This window comes from Rhodamnia argentea, chromosome 3 (genome assembly GCF_020921035.1).
Source record: "Rhodamnia argentea isolate NSW1041297 chromosome 3, ASM2092103v1, whole genome shotgun sequence".
Classification (NCBI taxonomy): Eukaryota; Viridiplantae; Streptophyta; class Magnoliopsida; order Myrtales; family Myrtaceae; genus Rhodamnia; species Rhodamnia argentea.
In genome coordinates this window covers 32,899,804-32,922,081 of record NC_063152.1, presented here as the reverse complement: position 1 = coordinate 32,922,081, position 22,278 = coordinate 32,899,804, and the positions used below count along the sequence as shown (strand labels likewise).

At 40.0% G+C, this 22,278-nt stretch overlaps 2 protein-coding genes and 1 pseudogene across 2 annotated transcripts in view; all 3 read left to right on the top strand.

Annotated features, from left to right (window-relative positions):
• Positions 1–9,383: 9,383 nt before the first annotated feature.
• LOC115754689 (probable disease resistance RPP8-like protein 2) overlaps positions 9,384–22,278 on the top strand; it is a 30,146-nt gene continuing 17,251 nt past the window's right edge. The window contains exon 1 of the mRNA XM_048275961.1: positions 9,384–9,490. The gene's annotated coding sequence lies outside the window, so the exon portion shown is untranslated. The remainder of the gene's footprint in view (positions 9,491–22,278) is intronic.
• On the top strand, positions 10,389–13,462 carry LOC115733169 (annotated as a pseudogene).
• LOC125314182 (RING-H2 finger protein ATL47-like) lies at positions 16,397–21,444 on the top strand. The gene is made up of 3 exons (XM_048275681.1): positions 16,397–16,526; positions 19,916–20,366; positions 21,314–21,444. Exons 1-3 carry the CDS (start codon positions 16,397–16,399, stop codon positions 21,342–21,344), a joined length of 612 nt encoding a protein of 203 aa, XP_048131638.1. The 3' UTR covers positions 21,345–21,444.

The following is a 22,278-nucleotide window of genomic DNA, read 5'->3' as shown; positions in this document are numbered from 1 at the left end:
TTTTTTTTTTCTCTTGGGATGATTTTCTCGTGTCGGCGAATATAGAATATGGTTTGGGTAAGCCCATAGAGTTGTTTCTGGATATGGCCTTTTGGATATCTCTCTTTTCTTTTGTTACCGAAATGCTAGTGAGCTGAAATTAGGGTCGGGAATGTGTTGTCGTAGATAAAAAGGGAAAAGAGCAGGTAATGTCAGCTTCATATTCGTTGCAGGTGCTTGGTGAAGGTGAAGTTCCATTTCGTCAGAGCCTCCACGATGCTGCATTTGGGGAATGAAGAAGATCTCTAGGGATTCCGAGAGATGCGAGAGGGACGGCACTTTTGATAGCTTGAATAGTCATGGCAGAGATGAATTATTAATGTTGACGCCTAAATTTTGATTAATCTATTTTTTGCATAAAAATTATAAAAAATCATATCACATATTTATTTTTAGCGTACATTGCATTGGCATATAATCGGGCAAGCAGAACACTTAATTTGGCATGCGTCTAGACTAGGCACGGGATGGAAAAATACACCGAGAAGATTTGAAACTTCAGGGACTGTATTGCAAATACTTAAAACTTCGGGGACCGTATTGCAAATACTTGAAACTTCAGGGACTGCATTGCAAATACCAAGAGAAGGGAAGATGAAGAAGGGAAGATGATGAAGGGAAGGTGATGAAGAGAAGATGAAGAAGGGAAGATGATGAAGGGCAAGTGAAGAAGGGAAGATGATGAAGGGAAGGTGGTGAAAAGAAGATGAAGAAGAGAAGATGGAGAAGGGAAGATGGTAAAAAGAGGATGGAGAAATTTGGCTATAAAAGAGGGAGAGTTCTTGAGAATAGAGGAGGAGAATTTTTGTGATAGAGATTTTAGAGAGCTCTTGAGAGGAATTTTAGAGAGAGAGTTAGAGGGGGAAGTGGAAGAGAATTGAGAGAGAGAGTAGAAGAGAATTGAGAGAGTTTTTTAGGAAGAGTGGAAGAGAATTGAGAGAGTTTTGAGAGAGTTTTTGAGAGGAATTTTTAGAGAGGAAAAAGAGAGTTCTTGAGAATGGAGAGAGGAGAATTTTGGTGATAGAGAAGGTAGAGAGCTCTTGAGAAGAGTTTTAGAGAGGGGGAGTGGAAGAGAATTGAGAGAGTTTTGAGAGAGTTTTTGAGAAGAATTTTTAGAGAGGAAAAAGAGAGTTCTTGAGAAAAATCAGAAGAGAAAATTCGAGAGTGAAGAAAAGAGTTTTAGTCGAGCATCATCTTCGACGAGTCCCGACACATATTTCGCCTCTCGCCACCCAACAACGCCATTGCTTGCCATTTTCGACGACAGCCGCGTTCTTCCAACTCCGAGATCTTGAAGGGAACTATAACGTGTATGTGAGTAAGATTTTGTGTAATAGAAGGTAATCCTTTCCATCTCGATCTACAAAAATGTAATCGTTTGGTTTGAACATTTGTTTGTTTATTTTAGACACGCTACGTGTTTCAAATTTTAGCATTATTACATGTTAATTTATTTTTATAAATACTCGTGATCGGCTGCGTTTTCTTTCTTTCTAAATCACCCATGGTGTATATCGTACAAAGTTCAATGTTTTACATCCCCATAAAAAAGAAGAAAAAACCAAAAAAATTGCATCTTTGAATTTCAAGTAAAATCCATCAAATTGCCAAATCAAATATTTTTCATGAAAATGGTACCGAAAGGGCGTTAGAGTAATCTAGTGTAACCAAATCCCCGAATTCAAAATCTCCGGTTCGTAGAAATAAGATAGTTTTCTCCCGCTATTTTATTTAGGTTTCTAATCGACCTACCGAAAATGATTAGTGGCGACTCCAAATTCAAATCACATTGCATGTTAATGATTCGAACCTTAAGTTGCGATTTGGTATGGACTTGGGAGAGTCCGAGTTAGGTTAGTTAATTAATTAACCCGATAATCCATTAGCCCGAAACTTAACTTGTCTATTTTTTTTAGGTCGCGACAGCTTGGCGACTCAGCTGGGGACCCAAAGAGGACTTAGGCCAGATAATTTCATGAAAAAGAAATCACTTGATTTGGTAAACTTTGGTTGAATTCTCATTTTTAGGTGTTAAATGTTTTTGCAGATTGGGAGTTATAAGGGGAGGAGTGATCGGCTAACCCTTTGTTTTGCGTGCTTGGTGAATTGGAATTGTGATTTAACTTTTGAATCATTGAAGCGGTGTTTGCCTTTAATTGTTGTGCATGATTTATCGTATTTGCACTACATCGCACACAACCCGTGACCGGACCTGGGTCACACTAATAGTTTTAAGATGGTATTTAGATGGTTCTTTAACCTTGGCGGTAAGGTTTCGCTAAATGTTATCCCATCCGGATCCCGAAAATTTTTCCAAAAAATGGCTCAAGGGTCGTTCTCATACACGTGAGGCTACGATGCATGAGAATTGCCCTTGTCGACCGAACCAAGCCGAAGTGATTGGACCCGACTAGTCATGACTATTGTACGCGAGGTTGCGACTAGTCATGTTGATTGCGCGCGAGGCTGCGACATGTCATTTCGTTCATCATTTCACTTTGTAAAAGCCTTTTGGATAGATAGAATAAGATTTAAACTCACAATTCATGCGCATGTCTTTGTGATTGGCATTTTCTTCGTATGAGAGGTAATTTATCATGGATCCTCCACATATTACTCGATCGGTCGCGAAGAGGATGGCCGACATTAACGCCGCCGTTAGTGCTGCCCTAGACGAGAAACTTGGTTCCTTGACCGAGCGCTTTGAAAGGATGATGTCCCGAAAGATGGAAGAAATGATGGCCACCTTCACCGCCAAACTTCAATCATCCGTCGCCAGCCCGCCGCTTCCTGCTCTAGTTCCTCCTACGGACAACTTCGGTAAAGCCATGGAAGCTACTCCCTATCCGATAATGCCGCTAGAAGATGTGATCATCACAGGCGTGAGCTCGAGCACGCCGCCCGTAGTCCCAATCCCTCAAGCCAGCCCCGTGGCCCCCGGATTGAATGGTGATACGGCCAAGCTATTGGCCCAAATGGAACAGAGGATCCGAGAGGTCGAGGGGACTCACAACATACCCCAGTCGACCTGTCTGTCTTTTCAAAGATCATTGTGCCGTAAAAGTTCAAGATGCCCGACTTTGAGAAGTATGATGGAACTTCCAACTCGGTTCAGCACGTCCGGATATACCAGGCAAGGATGAATAAGCATGTGACCAACGGCCCTTTAATGGTTCAGACTTTCCAGGCTAGTTTAAAAGAAGCTGCCATGAGATGGTATACGGACTACGAGATCTACCGGATGGATGATTGGGAGAAGGCAGCTAATGTTTTCATCAAACATTTTAGCTTTAACTTGGATGTGCTCACCACCAGAGAAGACCTTGAGCAGCTTGAGATGAAAAAAGGAGAAACAATCAAGCAGTATGCCACCGGGTGGAGGAACGTGGCATCTCAATGAAAACCGGTCCCTCCCGAAAGGGAACTCATGAAATTGTTTGTTTCCACCCCGCCACCAGTTATGAGAACTCGAATTTTGGGATCTGTTGCCACGTCATTCAGCTATCTCATCGCGATGGCTGAAGAAATTGAGAACGGCATGAAGAAAGGTTGGTACGGTGATGTCGCCACGATGACTAAGAGGTTTGCGGTAAGGAAAGACAAGGAGCCGGCCCCACAGGTCAACATGACCTACAGCCAAAAACCTTACCCGGCGCCTAAACCTTCCAAATCATTCATTAATGCCATATGTGATGATCCACTTGAGGGTTTAGATTCAGAGTAACATCTTTATGTTTATGCAATCCCCTACGTGGGACATTTTCTGTTCCCTTTAGGTTTTGTATCGCATTTGGATTTCTATTCTGTCTTGCACTTTTGGATTTTCTTTCCTAGAAGATATAATTCCATATTAATAAAATTGCACCATTTTTCGAATCTTGTTGAAGTATCCCAAACCAACCCGATGACGATAACCAACGACCAACAAGTTTGTCATCATGGTAAGAACCGAGGGTTGGGCTTCTTCAAGAATTCATGTCCCATGGTTTTGAAAAATAAAAATAAAAATAAAAATAAATTCTTCAAAAAAATCACACCGCAATTAAACCCTGTTTGTCCTTCCGATTTTGTTACTTTATGTTTCAAGGGGATACATGAGGAGGAGAACTTAGTGGATTCAGAAGTATACGACCTAGATGAGTCCAGTCCAGAATATGAGTTCAATGCCAATTGAAGCTCAGCCCAGATGGTTACAAAACCAGAGAGATAACATCCCGGACATACAATCCGATCCAGATGAGTTGATCTTTTCAATTCAAAGTTCAAGAGAAATTCGTACAAGGGTAAAGCGGTATCGTTTCAACTCGTTTAAAACATAAGAACGTACATTGATGCTTTCCCTTTTGATTTTTACAGGGGTCACCGCCTTTCCGGATAGGGAAGTATCCATTCTCCCCGAAAAATTAATAAGAAATTCCTGGAGCCTTTGACAATCTCATGTCTCGAACCAGATAATGAAGTTTTGCAACTCATTTGCATGAGCAGGGGCAACTCCCAATCCACGCCCCTAAGAAATTTCTTATGTGTTTGCGAATTCTGTCCACCAAGATAAAAAGTTGCTGCATTTTATATGCTCAAAAACACTCATACATTGCATAGTTTACGCATGACTGTTCCTCATGTTTAATTTACCAACTCTGAATAAGGAACATGAACTACATAAGATACATCGAATGTATGGAATGGGGTAGGGCAGGATGATGAAAGGCAATCATTTTCCAAACACGTCCCATTTTTTCAGGAGAGTTGAACGGTGGCTAAGTTCCGCATTTCACAAGGTAAAAGGTTTTCTCGCAAAAGGTACGATAGCCCAAATGACAGAGGCATTCAGTTCTCTATCCCAAACACTACGGGTGATCCATTGATTACCCCTTTTGAGCGGTGGTTTCATTTCTTTACCCCTGTCAAGAACTACCCCACATCGGGGTCCGGACGAGTTAATTCCAGCAGCAACACGAGGTAAATGGTTAGAAATTTTCTTGCTGGGACTAACATTAATCTTCGGGTGTTTCTTTGCATTTATACTCGAATTTTAATTCAAGTGCCTTAGGATGATGAAGAGCATTCATTTCTCTATCCTATACACTTCATTCTTTGCATAGCCCACTTGAGCCTGCAAATTCATTTCTTAAACCCCTGTTGGTGATCATTTGCTTATTCCAAAGACAAAGATAGCATTTTCCCAAGGATTAGAATTGGAGATGGTCGGGTCAACAGAGAATTCCCGAATTGACTCATTTCTTGTATGCTAGATTTTTTTATGTTTACATAATTTTTCTTTGTAAATGTTTATGTTTGTTGTAATTCCTGGTTCAAAATCATGGGATTAAAAAAAAAAAAAAGGAGAGGCAAACTCAGCTTAAAGGAGAAGGGCCCGCTCTCGAAAAAAAAAAAAAAAAAAAGCAAAATAAAGAGATGTTGAAGAGCTCTCAAAGAAAAAGGAAAAGAAATCTCTTCTCGAAAAAAAGAAGAAAAAAAAGAAAAATGAGAGTCGGGAGTAAGAAAAGCAAAGGCCGATCTCATATGAAAATTTCAAGCATAGGAAAAGCAAAGTGCCTACCAAAAGTGAGGCCAATGCACATTCATTTGTAAAGTACTTCTGAATTTTGAATGTATATTTTTGCATGTTAAGTTGTAAATTCCATGTACATGTTTGCATTGTGTCTCTTGCAAATCCTTGACAGACACTTGTTGTGAAGAAGACTCCCCAAGAAATCAGTTTGCAAAGTGCAATTTTCAGTAGAAAACTACCATCCCTCATTCAATGATGGTATTCTTTCCGAAGACATTTCCAGAAGACCAAGATCGGTGACTAGTCGGCGATGATCATCAACGTCAAGCCCCTTCTCATTTAATTTCTGAGCCAAAACGAGCCTTTTCGTTCCTCAGTCCCCAATCCTAGCCTACGTTATAACCCTCCAAAGTCTCTTCTGATTAGGGCACTTGAGTTAACGTAGAGTTAAATAATTTTAAGCATCACTCGAAGAGGTTCGAGCAAGATTATTTCTCTCTCATTTTTGCAGGGTTCTTGACTTGTAAACCCGGAGCAGATAACGAAGAAATTCATTTCAGCAGCCTTGACTCAACTAGAGTCCCCTTTGTAAACCTTTGACCTAGCCCTCATTATGGTCCTAATCAAGACCTCCAGATCGGCTCGGTCGTATCAATTGCGAGATTACTTGGATCCTTATCGAATGCGATGATGGAAAGATTGAGTGATTTCTCTTGAATCCTGCAGACAGGATAAATAGCTTTTCTCGAGAGTGAGAGAAAGCCCTTTCAGACTCAAGTCCCCCCATTCAGCTCACATTCGAGGTATTCGTAATATGAGAACCTCCCTGGACAAAATTGGTAATGCAAACTTGACAGAATGGTTATGCATGAACCATAGTATGAGTGATTGCATTATACTCATTGTTGAATATGTTTGTGTGTGTTACCTCTGACATTCTATGATAGGTAATACATTCCCGATGTTCGAGTTCCCTCCCAAGGTCTCGAAATTCATCCAAGGATTATTGAATGAGCAAGTTTTGCTGGCAAATGCCTACCAGGTACGATACGAGCAATCTGCTTCGTTCCTTGATTAATCGTTTGGAGAACCCGGGTAAGTTTTCCGAACCCCTTTTCAAATTAACAACTCTTCCGATGATAGTTGTTATGATTCAATTCATGCAATATGCCCCTTTTGTACTTATCGATTCCATTCGATGGTGCTCCTATCAAATATTGTTCAATTTAGGCAATATGCCTCTTCTATCAGGTCGTGAAGACATATGCACCGGCGATCTTGACATCTTATCAAATCATAACGACGTAGCTCTTATGATTTCGGTCTCGAAAACCCAGGTAAGTTTTCCGAACCCCTTTTCAAATTAACAACTCTTCCGATGATAGTTGTTATGATTAAATTCAGACAATATGTCCCTTTTGTACTTATCGATTCCATTCGATGGTGCTCCTATCAAATATTGTTCAATTCGGGCAATATGCCTCTTCCGTCAGGTCGTGAAGACATATGCACCGGCGATCTTGACATCTTATCAAATCATAACGACGTAGCTCTTATGATTTCGGCTTCAGATCACGAAGACGTATGCACCGGTGATCTTGACCTTTAGTCGGCTCATAATGACATAGCTCTTATGATTTTCGGCTCCTTTATCAAATCATGAAGACATAAGCACCCATGATTTTGATCCAAACCAAATCATAACGACGTAGCTCTTATGATTTTGGTTCCCCCTTTATTGAATCGTGAAGACATATGCACTGGCGATTTCAACATTTAATCAACTCACAACGACGTAGCTCTTGTGAACTTGATTTCACTTCTTTCGACTCACAACGACGTAGCTCTTGTGATCTCGAACGACACACATATTTTGCGCTGTCTCGCACCAGAAAAAAGCCTCTGGTAACGGATAAGGCACCGATACCTTAAAATCCTTGCATCTGCAAAAAGAAGCTTGGAAATTAAGAGAACCATTAGCTTACGAGAAATTTGGTAAAACAGGTATTCTTGTATGCGATCCATGTGCAGGTTTCTCTAACATGAAAAAGGGAAATTATGACACGTGTTATTTACGGTCTTGCATATCATGCATCACTTCATTACATAAAAAATGGGATTAAAACTCCCGCCAAAAAGTTCATCCATAATTTGCACTGTCAAAATTTAGGATTCAATTTTGTCTTTGAGCGGAACCTCTACGAGCCTCCACTCAAAGAGGGGCAGCTGTTGACGCCTAAATTTTGATTAATCTATTTTTTGCATAAAAATTATAAAAAATCATATCACATATTTATTTTTAGCGTACATTGCATTGGCATATAATCGGGCAAGCAGAACACTTAATTTGGCATGCGTCTAGACTAGGCACGGGATGGAAAAATACACCGAGAAGATTTGAAACTTCAGGGACTGTATTGCAAATACTTAAAACTTCAGGGACTGTATTGCAAATACTTGAAACTTCAGGGACTGCATTGCAAATACCAAGAGAAGGGAAGATGAAGAAGGGAAGATGATGAAGGGAAGGTGATGAAGAGAAGATGAAGAAGGGAAGATGATGAAGGGCAAGTGAAGAAGGGAAGATGATGAAGGGAAGGTGGTGAAAAGAAGATGAAGAAGAGAAGATGGAGAAGGGAAGATGGTAAAAAGAGGATGGAGAAATTTGGCTATAAAAGAGGGAGAGTTCTTGAGAATAGAGGAGGAGAATTTTTGTGATAGAGATTTTAGAGAGCTCTTGAGAGGAATTTTAGAGAGAGAGTTAGAGGGGGAAGTGGAAGAGAATTGAGAGAGAGAGTAGAAGAGAATTGAGAGAGTTTTTTAGGAAGAGTGGAAGAGAATTGAGAGAGTTTTGAGAGAGTTTTTGAGAGGAATTTTTAGAGAGGAAAAAGAGAGTTCTTGAGAATGGAGAGAGGAGAATTTTGGTGATAGAGAAGGTAGAGAGCTCTTGAGAAGAGTTTTAGAGAGGGGGAGTGGAAGAGAATTGAGAGAGTTTTGAGAGAGTTTTTGAGAAGAATTTTTAGAGAGGAAAAAGAGAGTTCTTGAGAAAAATCAGAAGAGAAAATTCGAGAGTGAAGAAAAGAGTTTTAGTCGAGCATCATCTTCGACGAGTCCCGACACATATTTCGCCTCTCGCCACCCAACAACGCCATTGCTTGCCATTTTCGACGACAGCCGCGTTCTTCCAACTCCGAGATCTTGAAGGGAACTATAACGTGTATGTGAGTAAGATTTTGTGTAATAGAAGGTAATCCTTTCCATCTCGATCTACAAAAATGTAATCGTTTGGTTTGAACATTTGTTTGTTTATTTTAGACACGCTACGTGTTTCAAATTTTAGCATTATTACATGTTAATTTATTTTTATAAATACTCGTGACTGGCTGCGTTTTCTTTCTTTCTAAATCACCCATGGTGTATATCGTACAAAGTTCAATGTTTTACATCCCCATAAAAAAGAAGAAAAAACCAAAAAAATTGCATCTTTGAATTTCAAGTAAAATCCATCAAATTGCCAAATCAAATATTTTTCATGAAAATGGTACCGAAAGGGCGTTAGAGTAATCTAGTGTAACCAAATCCCCGAATTCAAAATCTCCGGTTCGTAGAAATAAGATAGTTTTCTCCCGCTATTTTATTTAGGTTTCTAATCGACCTACCGAAAATGATTAGTGGCGACTCCAAATTCAAATCACATTGCATGTTAATGATTCGAACCTTAAGTTGCGATTTGGTATGGACTTGGGAGAGTCCGAGTTAGGTTAGTTAATTAATTAACCTGATAATCCATTAGCCCGAAACTTAACTTGTCTATTTTTTTTAGGTCGCGACAATTAATATGAGCGCAAAACGAGCTTGAAAGCTTCTTGTGGAAGACTGATGATGACAGCATTTTGTTCCGCTTTTGTTCACTGTGCAATCAAGACAAACTCACCATGAGTAAGCCTTTAACAAGAAAGAATTATTCTTGATTGCTGTCAAAGCAAATTCAGTTTTGTCCTTCAAACAAGGAAGCCTTCACACCATCTTGGATTGCTGTCATAACCCTTTTGATAACTTTTGTTGCGCGGAACAAGCGATCGAACAATAAATAGACAGAACAAGAAAATAAATCGGACACCGGATGTACGTGGTTCGGTCGTAGAGACCTACGTCCACGGGAAGAGTAGCAACGAATTCCACTATAGAACGAGCGATACACGGAGATTACGTAACCACACTCGAGTAACTCAAACACTCTCAGTGTTTCCCAAACCCCAATTACATCCAAGAACGCACACAGTGTTTAGCCCCCAATTCCTAGCGATATTCTCGCAAAGGAATTAACACAAATCTAACCTCAAGATTTAATCGGCTTCGACACTTGAATTCTTGATGTAATTCCACGAACAAAACCCACGAATGAAACCCTTGCAGAGCACTCAATGAATGGCTCTCTTTAGGACTCTTTTTTCAAGAGTCATTTGTAAAGCAAACTTGAGAAGCATTTTATATTAAACCCACCACCAAAGAGTGTGCAGATTTCCACCGTGAAGATAGGGACAACAAAGTCTCAAACTTGGACTTTCTTACTCCTGCATGCAACTTTTTCAACAACCAAGAAAGCATATCTTTTCTTCTTTGTCGTTGTCTTCAAGGAGTCCACTTTGAACCAAATATCCTCATTATTTGGCCAAAGTCAATGATTGCACTTTTCCCTTTTCTCATCCTTTCACGTGAACACATATCCACCGGCAAATATATGTGCCAATCTTTTTTCGTTCTTTCACGTGCTGGAGCATCCACACAATACATCGTTGGATTTCGTTCGAACTCAAACTCGAGACATATATTTTAACAACTTTAATTACATTCTTCTACCTGCGGAGAGAAAATATTCCTATAAACTTCTCCATTACTCCATTCTTTTCTTCTTGGGGTGATTTTCTTGCGTCGGTGGATATAGAATGTGTGTTATCAATGCAATATGTTACTTTCTAAGTACTTATTCTTGTCCTCTCTTCTTCGCAACACGCAGGCCTAATTAATCACAGCTTGTTAACGCATCAGAAGTGAATTCCTCAAGTCATTCTCAATCATAAGCTCCACTGATTATAGTCAAGTAGTGTGATACCAATGGCCGAGTCTGTTGTTTCATCCGTGGGGCAGACATTAGGAAAGCTCCTCATCGACGAGGCCAAATTCTTGTGGGGCGTGGAGGGCAAGGTCCAGGACCTGCAAAAGGAGCTGGAGCTGATTCAGGGCTTTCTGAGGGAGGCGGACGCGAGACGAGAGCAAGATCAAGCTGTTGGAGTATGGGTGTCCCAACTCCGAGAAATTGCCTATGATGCCGAGGACGTCATAGAGCGATACATCCTCAGAGTGGCGCAGAAGAAGGGACAAAACATCGTCAAAGCTTATGCTTGCTTTGTGGCGAAGTGCACGTGCTTGCAGGTTCATATGGTGGGGACAGAGATTGAGGGTTTAAAATCCAGCATCTCCAATCTTAGAATGAGCATGCAGGCGTACGGCATACGACCTGTGAATGAAGGCGAACGCAAACACAGGGGAGCTTCCATGTCGAGACGAACTTATGACCACTTCAAGGAGGATTTTGTCGGGAGGGAAGATAGTATGAAGGAATTGGTGGAGGAGCTGGTGAATGATAAAAAAAAGCACAGAGTTATTTCTATATGGGGAATGGGTGGTTTGGGCAAAACCTCCCTCGCTAAGAAAGTCATTGCTCATGAAAAAGTGAAGAACAATTTTGATGGTTTCGCTTGGGCTTGTATATCTCAAGAATACCACGTAAAAGAAATCTTGGTGGAAATTCTTGTTAAGTTAATCCCTGATCAAAGAGAGAAGGTTACGAAGATGATAGATCCCGAATTGTTCAAAACTCTATATGAGATCCAACAAGCGAAGAGATGTATCGTGGTTCTTGACGATATTTGGACCAAAGAAGCATGGAACTGTCTTCGAGCCGCATTCCCGATGGAGAACAAGAGAAGCAAGCTATTGATAACAACCCGCAATAGAGAAGTAGCGGAGTATATCAATCCTCAAGGTCTTGTCCATGAACTTCGGTGCTTATCGGACCAGGAGAGCTGGGATTTGTTGAAGAAGAGGGCGTTCCCTGAAACGAAAGGTAAGGCTTCTCTAAAGTTATTATCCTAACATACAGTAGCTTCAAGAGATTATATTGCCTGCTTGATTCCGATTTATGACGCTTCTGTTATTATTGCAGGATTAGTTATTGAACCTTCCTCTGTCGGACCTAGAGTTGGCCAAGGTAGTGCTACAAGTCAAGTTGTAGAAGGTATCGAAAGACAACCAGAGATGGAGGGACAAATACCAGGTACGTCATTCCTCAGTCTTGCCTTTTCGAAGCTTTAAAAATTTATGAATCGATAGTTGCAGTGGAGTTCAAATGATCGATTGCTGAGTATTAGACACAACAATTTCAATATTTTGGGAATGAAAAGCCCCTTTTGTTTCTTAATAGCTAACAATCGTACCTCTAAACCAACATCCAAAAAACTTTGCTCCTCCTTTCCTCTGATGAGGATAAATATCGAGGAGACATTTTATGGCCAACATAGTAAGCGATTTTCATAGGACTTACGAAATAATGCGAAGCCTAGCTATGTTACTTCTTCTATAGGCATCATCTCAGATCCACCTTTTTTGACAATAAGATTTGGGACTGCTAGGAAAATCACGAGTCTTTATTCGACAAAATATGATGGCAACATGAAGATTTCACTAGAAGTTGCGCGGGAGATTAGTGGCACACTCAAGTCACGTGATAGTACTAGCACTCTCGAGTTATCTGTACGTTGTTTTCATTTTTCTTCATCAAGTAGGATCGTTGTTGCTATACATTTGCTTGAGTCACTTACTTCAAGCCACAAATAACAAAGATAATACATTTAATTTTCTAATTTAGGGTAGTTGATCTTTTAGACGTAGATAGAGGCATATGTAGAAGCTTTGTTGTGGTCTCTATAGTCTTTTCCCTTACAAAAGCATAAATGAACCACAAAATACAAAGAACTATAGCGTCTTACTTAAATATCTCAAGGTAGATATTCGTCCTTGATGTTATCTTCTTATGAAAATTGCATCTTCCTGTGATTGCTGAGTTGCAATTAGTTGCCTGTTATTATGCAGTAATCAATGAAGAAACGAAGAGATTAGGACATGAGCTCCTTAAGAAGTGTGGAGGAATACCCTTGGCTATCATCGTGCTAGGTGGACTTCTGGAGGTCAACGAGTGGGAGAAGGTTGACAAAAAGATTAATTTGCATTTTAGTGATAAGAGTGAAGTATCAAAAGTGTTGGCCTTAAGCTATGATGATCTACCATGGCATCTAAAGCCATGCTTCCTACATTTGGGTAGCTTTCCAGAGGATGCAGAAATCCCCGCAACGAAGGTTCTTAACATGTGGATTGCTGAAGGCTTTGTGTTGCTGAATGCATATGACGAAGAGAGTAAAACTCAAGTGGAAGATGTAGCGGAGCAATATTTAACGGAGTTGGTTAATAGGGGGATGGTTCAAGTACGATTCAACTTGAGTGGAAAGATCAAAACCTGCCACCTCCACGACCTGATGCGAGAATTATGCGTCTCCACGGCTATGCGAGAGAGTTTTCTAAGCATTCTTAACATTCAGCAGGACAATGAGACGGAGGATTGTTCTTCTTCGGTGGCACCAAAAGTCGAGTCAACTTGCAAAATACGCAGGCTTTCTCTCAATTTGCGCATGAGTGATACAAGAAACATGATTCCGAGTCTAAAACAGATAGGAAGGGCTATGCTCCACCTTCGAACTCTCATGTTCTTCGGATCTATCGAAGTCCACCGGAAGCAATGTCAACCTATTTTCACCAGCTGTAAGTTTCTTAGAGTTCTGAAGCTGGAGGATCTTGTTTGGGCAAGAGGAAATTTACCTGAATCAGTAGGAGATCTGGTCCATTTAAGATTCTTAAGTTTGGCAGGAAGTGTAATCGAGGGCTTGCCGAAATCTGTGGGGAATCTTGTATGCATGGAATTCTTGGACTTGCGAGTAAGCAAAATGAGGAAATTTGCAGTGCTGGATGTGCTGTGGAAGCTGAGAAGGTTGAGGCACCTCTATCTTCCCTATGAATTTGATGTCACCGGGAAACTCTATGGGCGCCGGAAGAAGTTGCGATTGGGCACTTTAAAGAATCTTCGGACATTGAGAAACTTCTGTCCGGGTAATTGTGATGTGAAGGATGTAGGCAAACCGACCAATCTGCAAAACCTGAGAGTCATTAATTCTAAGGAGTCGGAGATATTTACACAACTTGTTGAATTCAAGTTGAAATATCTTCAATCCTCATCTTTTGGCTTCATAAGCTTTGCTTCAATAAATGAAGGTGAGTTGAGGAAAACCTCAAGTTATCCCTATTCCTGCAAAACTGTACATACGGGGAAAATAGAGAAATTACCGGAACATAAGTATCTACCCCATCAACTGAGGAAGCTGGTCTTATTTCGGTCCTATCCGAAAGAAGATCCGATGCCAATATTGGAGAAATTGCAGCACTTGGTTGTTCTCCTGCTGGGGAGTTGGTCTTTTGTGGGAAAGGAAATGGTTTGCTCTGCAGGAGGCTTTCCTAAGCTCAAGCATTTACATCTCTGCGGATTATATCATTTGGAGGAGTGGAGGGTGGCTGAAGGAGCAATGCCTCATCTTTCTCGATTAGGGATCAGCGGCTGTCCCAACTTGAAGGCGGTACCTCAACTTGAAGGAGTCTCCACGTATGACTCTGCGGAAGACGTGTCTCATGAGTATTACAAGGCTTGGGTGTGAGGGATTCAGGTGAAGTGCACCGCTTCATAAATTAAGTGGGCAGTTTTAATTAAGAAAGGATAGAGTAATTTATTTTATTTTGTGTTTACAATTTCAATTTGTTTCGACAGGGTTTTTTTTTAATTTGCACAGCTGGCAATGGGAAGGGAACCGCTATTCTCTCTCCCTGCATTCATAACTTCTCTCCATGTCTTCTTTTGTTCGTTTCATTTTCCCTCGAGGACGAATCTGTCGTTTCGCTCGCTGTCGAGAGATGCCGCGACTGTGCTCGCTGCAAAGACTGCGTAGCTCTCCGGAGCTCCGCGAGGAGGTGGAGCGAATTCAATGACTCTCCAAGGACGCTGACGGGAGGCGTACCAAGGAATAAGAGCCATCGCTTGGAGAGGAGAGAAGACCCGGGCATCTCATAGTGATGGTCAGATGTTTGACGATATGCGCACATGAGTAGAAATTGCTGTGATTTATACAAATCTGAAACGGGGTGTTGCCTACGGCCTGTGCAATTGATTTGTTTGTATATAGAGTGCATTTTGCACGTCCCAGTCTCCTACATTTTTTTGGTTTTGATCAGTATCCCTGTCTCCTACATGTAACGGCTGCAAGATATATACTTAAAACTCTTTTATGTGTGCTTACATTACTCTTTCCCTTGGAGCAACAGCGATGAAATTGCTGGATGTAGCTAGAAAGCACTATGATTATATGCCAATTAGCTTTCTCTGCCTGGAATTCCATTCTCGATTGATTAATTCGAAGGGTCTCGTAAAATTTCTTCTATTGAGTTGCTCATCTATGTCCTCTTCAACTATTATGATTGTTTATCTTCTTATGGGATCCCGGACTGATGTTAAACTTGCAGTTACCACATCTAATGTGTCATTTGGCCCTTGTTGTTGCTCTGCGGAGTTCAAACTTGGCAAGGCGTGCTCAGTGTGGAAACCTCGTGCTTGAAAAAGTACTTCGTAGTGTGGGGAAGAATTTATCCACGTTAAATCTGTACTGTGGAGCCTGAACAATTACATATGTTATCTGTTGGAATGCAAAAGCAACCCGAGTGGTAGATTAAGAGAGGTTTCTAAATTTTTAAAAGCGAATGAATGTGCATCTTTGAAGGCAATTCCGTAAATACAGATTATCAATCCAACACTGAATTATGCGAGAGCGCCGGAGCGGATTGGTTCGGACCCACTGCAGTGCGTGGCGATTTGCACTCTTTTTTTGTTTTTTTTGGTCTGGGATTTGCACACTTCAGGGATTGCTTATTTTGTGCTAATGGCATCTCATCCCTTTTGCAAATTTCGAGAAATTTGTTATGTAATTATAGTAATCATAGCCACTACATTGTCGAATGCATTTTGCTCTTTTCCCCTTATTTTTTTCCTACACTCCAGATTGAGCTATGTGGACATGTGATTTTGCTTTTCATATTTGCTGCATAAAGCTCTCAAGACTGAGCAAAATCAATGAATCTGGGGTTTGCAATTTGGTAGAGTCTTGCGCGATCCAAGCATGGTAAAATCGGCTACACTCCATGTAGCCGTTGCATGGTAAAATCGTCACTAGATGTTGTTGCCCCTTTGATAATTGATGTTTCCTCCAGAAAAATTGTCAAAAAAAGTCCTAAACCTATTATATTTTTGTCAATTCACTCTTAAACCTTTTAATTTTACCAATTCAGTCTTAAACCTCTTACATTAATGTCAATTCAATCCTAAAAAACCTTTTTTTTATGTCAATTTAGTCCTAAATCTTTTGTATTTATGTCAATTTAGTCCATCCCTCCAACTTTGGCCAGCTAGTGCTAAAGTGGACCCTGTCGGCGTTGACGAGGAAATTTTTTATCATATTTTTGTATATTTTTGTATTATTTTTAATATATTTTTCTTTTTTACTGTTCTTCTTCTTCCTTGCGACGTCTTCCCAAGCTTATGCATGCGCATGCTTGGATCACCGCCAGCCTCCATCCTTGGCCGTCGTCGGCCACCGTCCATGCCAAACGATCATCGCCGGGCGAGGCCCATGGGCGATGGCGAGGCTAAGCAATCGTCAAGCGAGGCCAAGCTTACTCAACAACGACGACAGGACGCCATGGCTGGGGAGGCCGACCTCGCCGAGCGATCGTGGCTCGATCTCGCCCAGCGGTGGCAATGCCGGTGGTGGGCGAGACCTTGGTGGAGGAAGAAAATTCGAGGAAGAAGATGAACAGAGGAAAAGGTTCGAAGGAAGAAGATGAACCAGGAAGAAGCTCCGAGAAAGAAGATGAACCAGAAAATGAAAGAAAATGAAAAAAGGAAAAAAATATAAAAATATTTTTAAAAATTGTCCCGTTAATGCCGGCTATCGTCCACGTCAACATTGGTTGGTCAAAGTTGGCCGGATGGATTAAATTAGCAAAATGCAAGAAATTTAGGACTGGATTGGTATAAAAAAAAGTTTAGGACTGAAATGACAAAAATACAAAAGGTTTAAGACTGAATTAGCAAACTTAAAAGGCTTAGGGCTGAATTAACAAAATTACAATAGATTTAGGACTTTTTCGACAATTCCCTCCTACTGGGAATAAACAATGAAAGTCATCATTAACTTGCTTAATTGAGAATTCATATGGATTCGTAAAGAACAAGAGGAAGAATTGAATGGGTGGGAATCCAATAATGGTCCGCCTCTTCGAAATCATGGTGTTATGATGTATTGACTCCCTTCTGTTAGGATGTGACCATCATCGACGAATCTCATCATAATGTTATGGTATGACAACGAACCCCCGATAAAAAATTCCCGACCACCCAAATGTTTTTAATTTCTTAAAAATTATTTTCTTGTTTATTCCATTATTTTTCAAAAGGCAAAGGGATACCAAAATTGATAAAACTCATATACAACATTCGCTTTAGTGCCAAACTTTATTTTTGGATCACATAAGTGTCAACTTTATTAAAAAATTATCATTTAAGTGCCAATTCCGATTTGTTTAGCTGAAAATCCGATGTGGCATTTTTTTTTATAAATATATGAAGCCGGCGTGGCTCACCAGCAAGGTAGCAATAAAAAACCTAAAAGTTCAGAAAAATTGTAAATTAAATATATATAATCCAACAAATTTGTAATTTTTTTTTTAAAAAAAGAGAGGGTGAAAATAGATGGCGAGGGCCGTGAGACTTGTAGAGCCCTCGCTACCACTGGTCTCCGGCCAATGGCCGACAACCCCCACCGCAGGCGATTTTTAAGTTTAGAAGTCTATGTGGACTGAATGTTTAAAAAATGTCACGTCATATTGGAAACTTAATTAGAAATACTAGAAAACAAATTAGCTGGAATTTATCTGATTTGGCACTTAAGTGATTTTTTTCTCCGATGTTGCACTCTGGCAAAAAGTTTTGACACTAAAATGAGCATCGTACCTAAGTTTTGACACTTCTGATGTCCTTTTGCCTTTTTCAAAATATCACAAATTGTTTCTTTTCAAGTTGGCCCTTGTGCTCCACCGTGCACGGTTTGTTTTCATCTTACCATGTAGTCTTACTCGGTCTTCAAGATGGCAATATTGATAAAAAGTTTCAGATCACCTGACTTCCTAAAAAAGTCCTTCGTATCTTATGCAAACTGATTATATCCAAAGCACAGCTATCCATTGAAGATGCCATTTTACGTAACTGCGTTACTAATTCCATTGCATGTGGCTAGAGCTTGTTGTGACATGTAGAGGAGAACGTAATAAGCAAGACATAACTTGGACATAATCATCCAACCTAGAGTGCAAAAATCCCAGCCCGCAATAAGAAGAGATTGAAAAATAGCATAAAAAATGAAGAGTCGATTCCAGTCAAATAACAATAGCGGCAGCCCTGCCACCGTCGCTGTGAAAGAACTTCGTATGCATTTGCAAAAAGGTCCGGAAAAAAGATCAAAGATGTGGAAAATGGAATATTTGAATATTATTCTGGAACCTGTATTTGATTGTTGAAGTTGTAGATCTGAAATTAGGGAGATTTATTTCCGTTGAAATTCAACACGGTACGAAAGATTTGTCGGGTTCGTTTTCTGTTAGAAAAGATTTACATATTAGTTCAGTAAGTACGCCACATATGTAAACAATGTAATCGTGCGTCAGGCCAATTTCTCCTTGATGCATATTAAGGGAGAACTGCCCAAAAAAATTATAGACATATTATAATTGTGCCAATTCACCCTAAATCTTTTTGTATTTTTACTAATTCATTCCATTCGACCAGTTTTAACCAGAAATCACCGACGTGAAAAGGCCGATGCTGACATGGATAATTTTTAATAATATTTTTAAAAAAATTTCAAATTTTTTCTTTCTTTTTTTACCTTTCCTTTCTTCTACCTTGAGTCGGTCACCGAATCTCGGGCGAAGCTCACCCCCACCAACCACCTAAGTAGCACCAACACGCAATACGCGACACGACACGACACGCCGACACATCATTCTAAAAAAATAGAGAATGTTAACACTTGGGACACGTCATATATTAAATGTATATTTTTCTATATACATGCACATTAAATGTACAAATATCAGTAGTTAGTTTCTTTTCTTCTTCTTCTATAAGAGATTTACGATTTTTTTTTTCTAGCTGGGTATATTGGTTTTGGAGGTAGATATATGATTTAAGTATATACATTTGTGATAAATTTATATTTTGACCCCTAATTTACTGAAAAAGCTTAAAATTAACCCCGTGAGTGTCAAAATGACGTGTCAGAAGAGTGTCGGTGCTTCCTAGTAAATCACTAGTGTGGGCGAGCCTCACCTAGAATTGGCAAGGCACAATCTGCTAGAGGAAGAAGAAAAGGAAGGAAGAGAAAGAGAAAGAGAAGGAAAAAAAGAAAAAGAAAAAGAAAACAAATAAATAATTCTAGAAAAAATTAAATATTATTAAAAGTTATCTACATCAGCGTTGGCAACGCCACGTCGGCGCTTTTAGGTTAAAATTGGCCGGATGGATAAAATTAGCACAAATGCAAAAGGTTTAGGACTGAATTGACATAATTACAATAGGTTTAGGACTTCTTTTTATCATTGTCCTTATATATTACTGCAAATGAAGTTAGCTATTCTCGCTTTGGCAATACATGCCTCAATCAAGCAAGGTACATGCCTTGTGAACTAGGTGCAATCACAACCCCCTTGATTTTGTAAACTCACGTCGACGCGAGATGATAAATCACGGTGAGATTGGGAGAAAATTATCCAATCTCCCAATATGTCCTAAATTTATTGTACTATATTTATTCAGTCCTAAATTTTTCAATTTTGTCAATTTAGTCTTAATTGCGCAAAATTCTGATGTAATCTTTCCAATCAATTTTCACCGAAAATTGATAAAGTGGTGGTCCAATCATCACACATATGTGTGGCCCTATATCGCACGGATGTGTGGTCGTATGAATCCGTCCCTTTGACGGGTTGACGGCCGTCTTTTTAGCTTTTCTCTTTGGGTGAATGGACTTCTCCTGCCATTGGGACGTCCGTAAATAATTTTCCAACTCCTACCCCACCAATAATCAGCTAATAATGTAGGGCTTTCAAAGCGTGCCAAGTTGGGGATACTCCTCGGCCTCGTGTTGCCCTCGCTTCTTTGCATTTCCGGACTCGCGTTCTACTTAAGCTGGCGCGCTCGAGTCTCCGAGCATCGCGATCCTCTCGATCAACGTCCTAATGGCAACAACCACGAAAACGACGCGGCAGACACCACATCTCCTTTGAGTCCTTCGAGAGAAACTCGACACGCCTCCAATGGCATCACGGGCATCGATTTAGCTACGATAGAATCTTATCCGAAGATTCGAATCGATGACGATGGACAAGTACCCAGGCCGAACGACAACGTTTGCACAATATGCTTGTCAGAGTACCAGCCCAAGGAAATGCTCCGGACCATCCCCAAGTGTGGACACTACTTCCATGCACAGTGCATCGATTTGTGGCTCAGGCGGAACGCTTCATGCCCGTTGTGCCGCGATCACAAGGGGTACGTGTAATTTTCTTTTTCTTCTACTATAGTTACCATCGTCAAAATGGATACACTGACCTCGTTTTACTGCACATCTTGAAATCAATTATGTGGGATCATGTGAATTATTGTTGTTCCATGAGAGTCGAGATACCTACCAGCTTATCTCTTCTACTTAAAATGACTAAACTACTTCTACTTAAAATGACTAAACTAACTTTTCATCTTCAAAAGAAAATAAATAAGTGCACGACTTTAGGGACGGGATGAACAGTCCCCAGGCGCAACAGTATGGTTCCGAGATCAGCTTATGTTTGTGTACTAGGACCTCTGGACACAAATTAACCGTCGCTGATGAGAGGTTTTCTGAACTAATTCTTATCCGTCCAAATGGCGACACCAGAAAGACTTCAGTCGTAAGCCTTTGGTCACATAATGTCGGTAGGAATTTTCGTTGCTAATAATAACAAGTCTTGAATTTATTGTATGGTAACCAATTCAGTCATAAATTTTTTAATTGTGCCGATTTAATCTTAGATCTTTTCAATTATGTCAATTTAGTCCTAAATCTTTTGAAGTTTGTTAATATAGTCATATCGGCCAATCATCTAAATAATAGATTTATGACTAAATCGACAAAACTTCAAAAGGATTAGGACAAAATTGACAAATTGAAAAGGTTTAGGACTAAATTGACAAATCATCAAAATGTTTAGGACTAAATTGGCACAATTAAAATACTTAACATTGAATTGGCCTCCGTATAATAGGTTTAGCATTTTTTGTAGAATTTTCTCAAAATTTTCTGCTTCTATGGAAGCCGTCGCCAGCAAACCTTTTTGACTAGTGATGCTTTGAATGATGAGCTCATTCGGTTTGGCAAAGTAATGGCTAATTCCGAAACTTTGATAGGTCGATTTTATTAATTGAACTTATCAGATAACAAATTTCTGTGGGTAATGCAGGTCTTCCGATTCGATGACAGCAAGCAATTGAAATTAAGTCACCATGTGGATTGGAGAGGAACATGGTAACGCACAGCTGTTGGCAGTTTTCTCTTTGGATGTTCATCTCCTCACGCAGCGTAAGTACACATACACATGTAACGGAAAAATTATCCAAAAAATCCTAAACTTATTGTACGGCGGTCAATTCGGTCCTCAATCTTTGAATTGTGCTAATTTAGTCTTTAAGCTTTTTGACTGTTTGCCAATTTAATCCTAAACTTTTTGACAATTTGCTAATATAGTCATTTGAGCCAATTATCAAAACAATAGGTTTAGGACCAAATTGAAAAAAATTCAAAAGATTGTGGACTACATTAGCACAACTGAAAACTTTAGGACTGAATTGGGCTCTGTACAATAGGTATAGGACTTTCTGGACAATTATCCCCACATGCAATGTACAAACTCACTACAGCACTGTGATTCAACCATTTAATCGATTCAACATCTATCATACGTTAGCCCTTCAGCTTGTTCTACCGACAACATTTAGCGCCTTAAGTATTCAATCCATGCATCACATCCTTATGGACTGGCCATGAATTTTCGTTTGAGATAAGTTCCAGTAAATGCTCGCCGGTTTCGTTAGGAAGAAAAAAAGGGAGAGCAATGTGGAGTATACCTCATACATCGAATCGGAAATTTCGTCCCTAAATTCCATCAAATCAAGGAGGATTTCATGCGTACTGCAAGTATGTCGCATTTATGCACTTGTAGCGCGATGTGTACTGCTTAGGTGAGATCAAGTTCTCGCTATGGTCGGTCCATTGGACTAATTGATCATTAGCATTCCTCACAAGTCTAAATGCTAGACTAAACTAAGTTGTATTCAACATTTTAAAAAGATGGGTCGCTTATGTTTTATGCAAACAGCGGAAAAATAAGTAATATTTGGACAAGCAGGAGGACCAGGTCGATGGCCA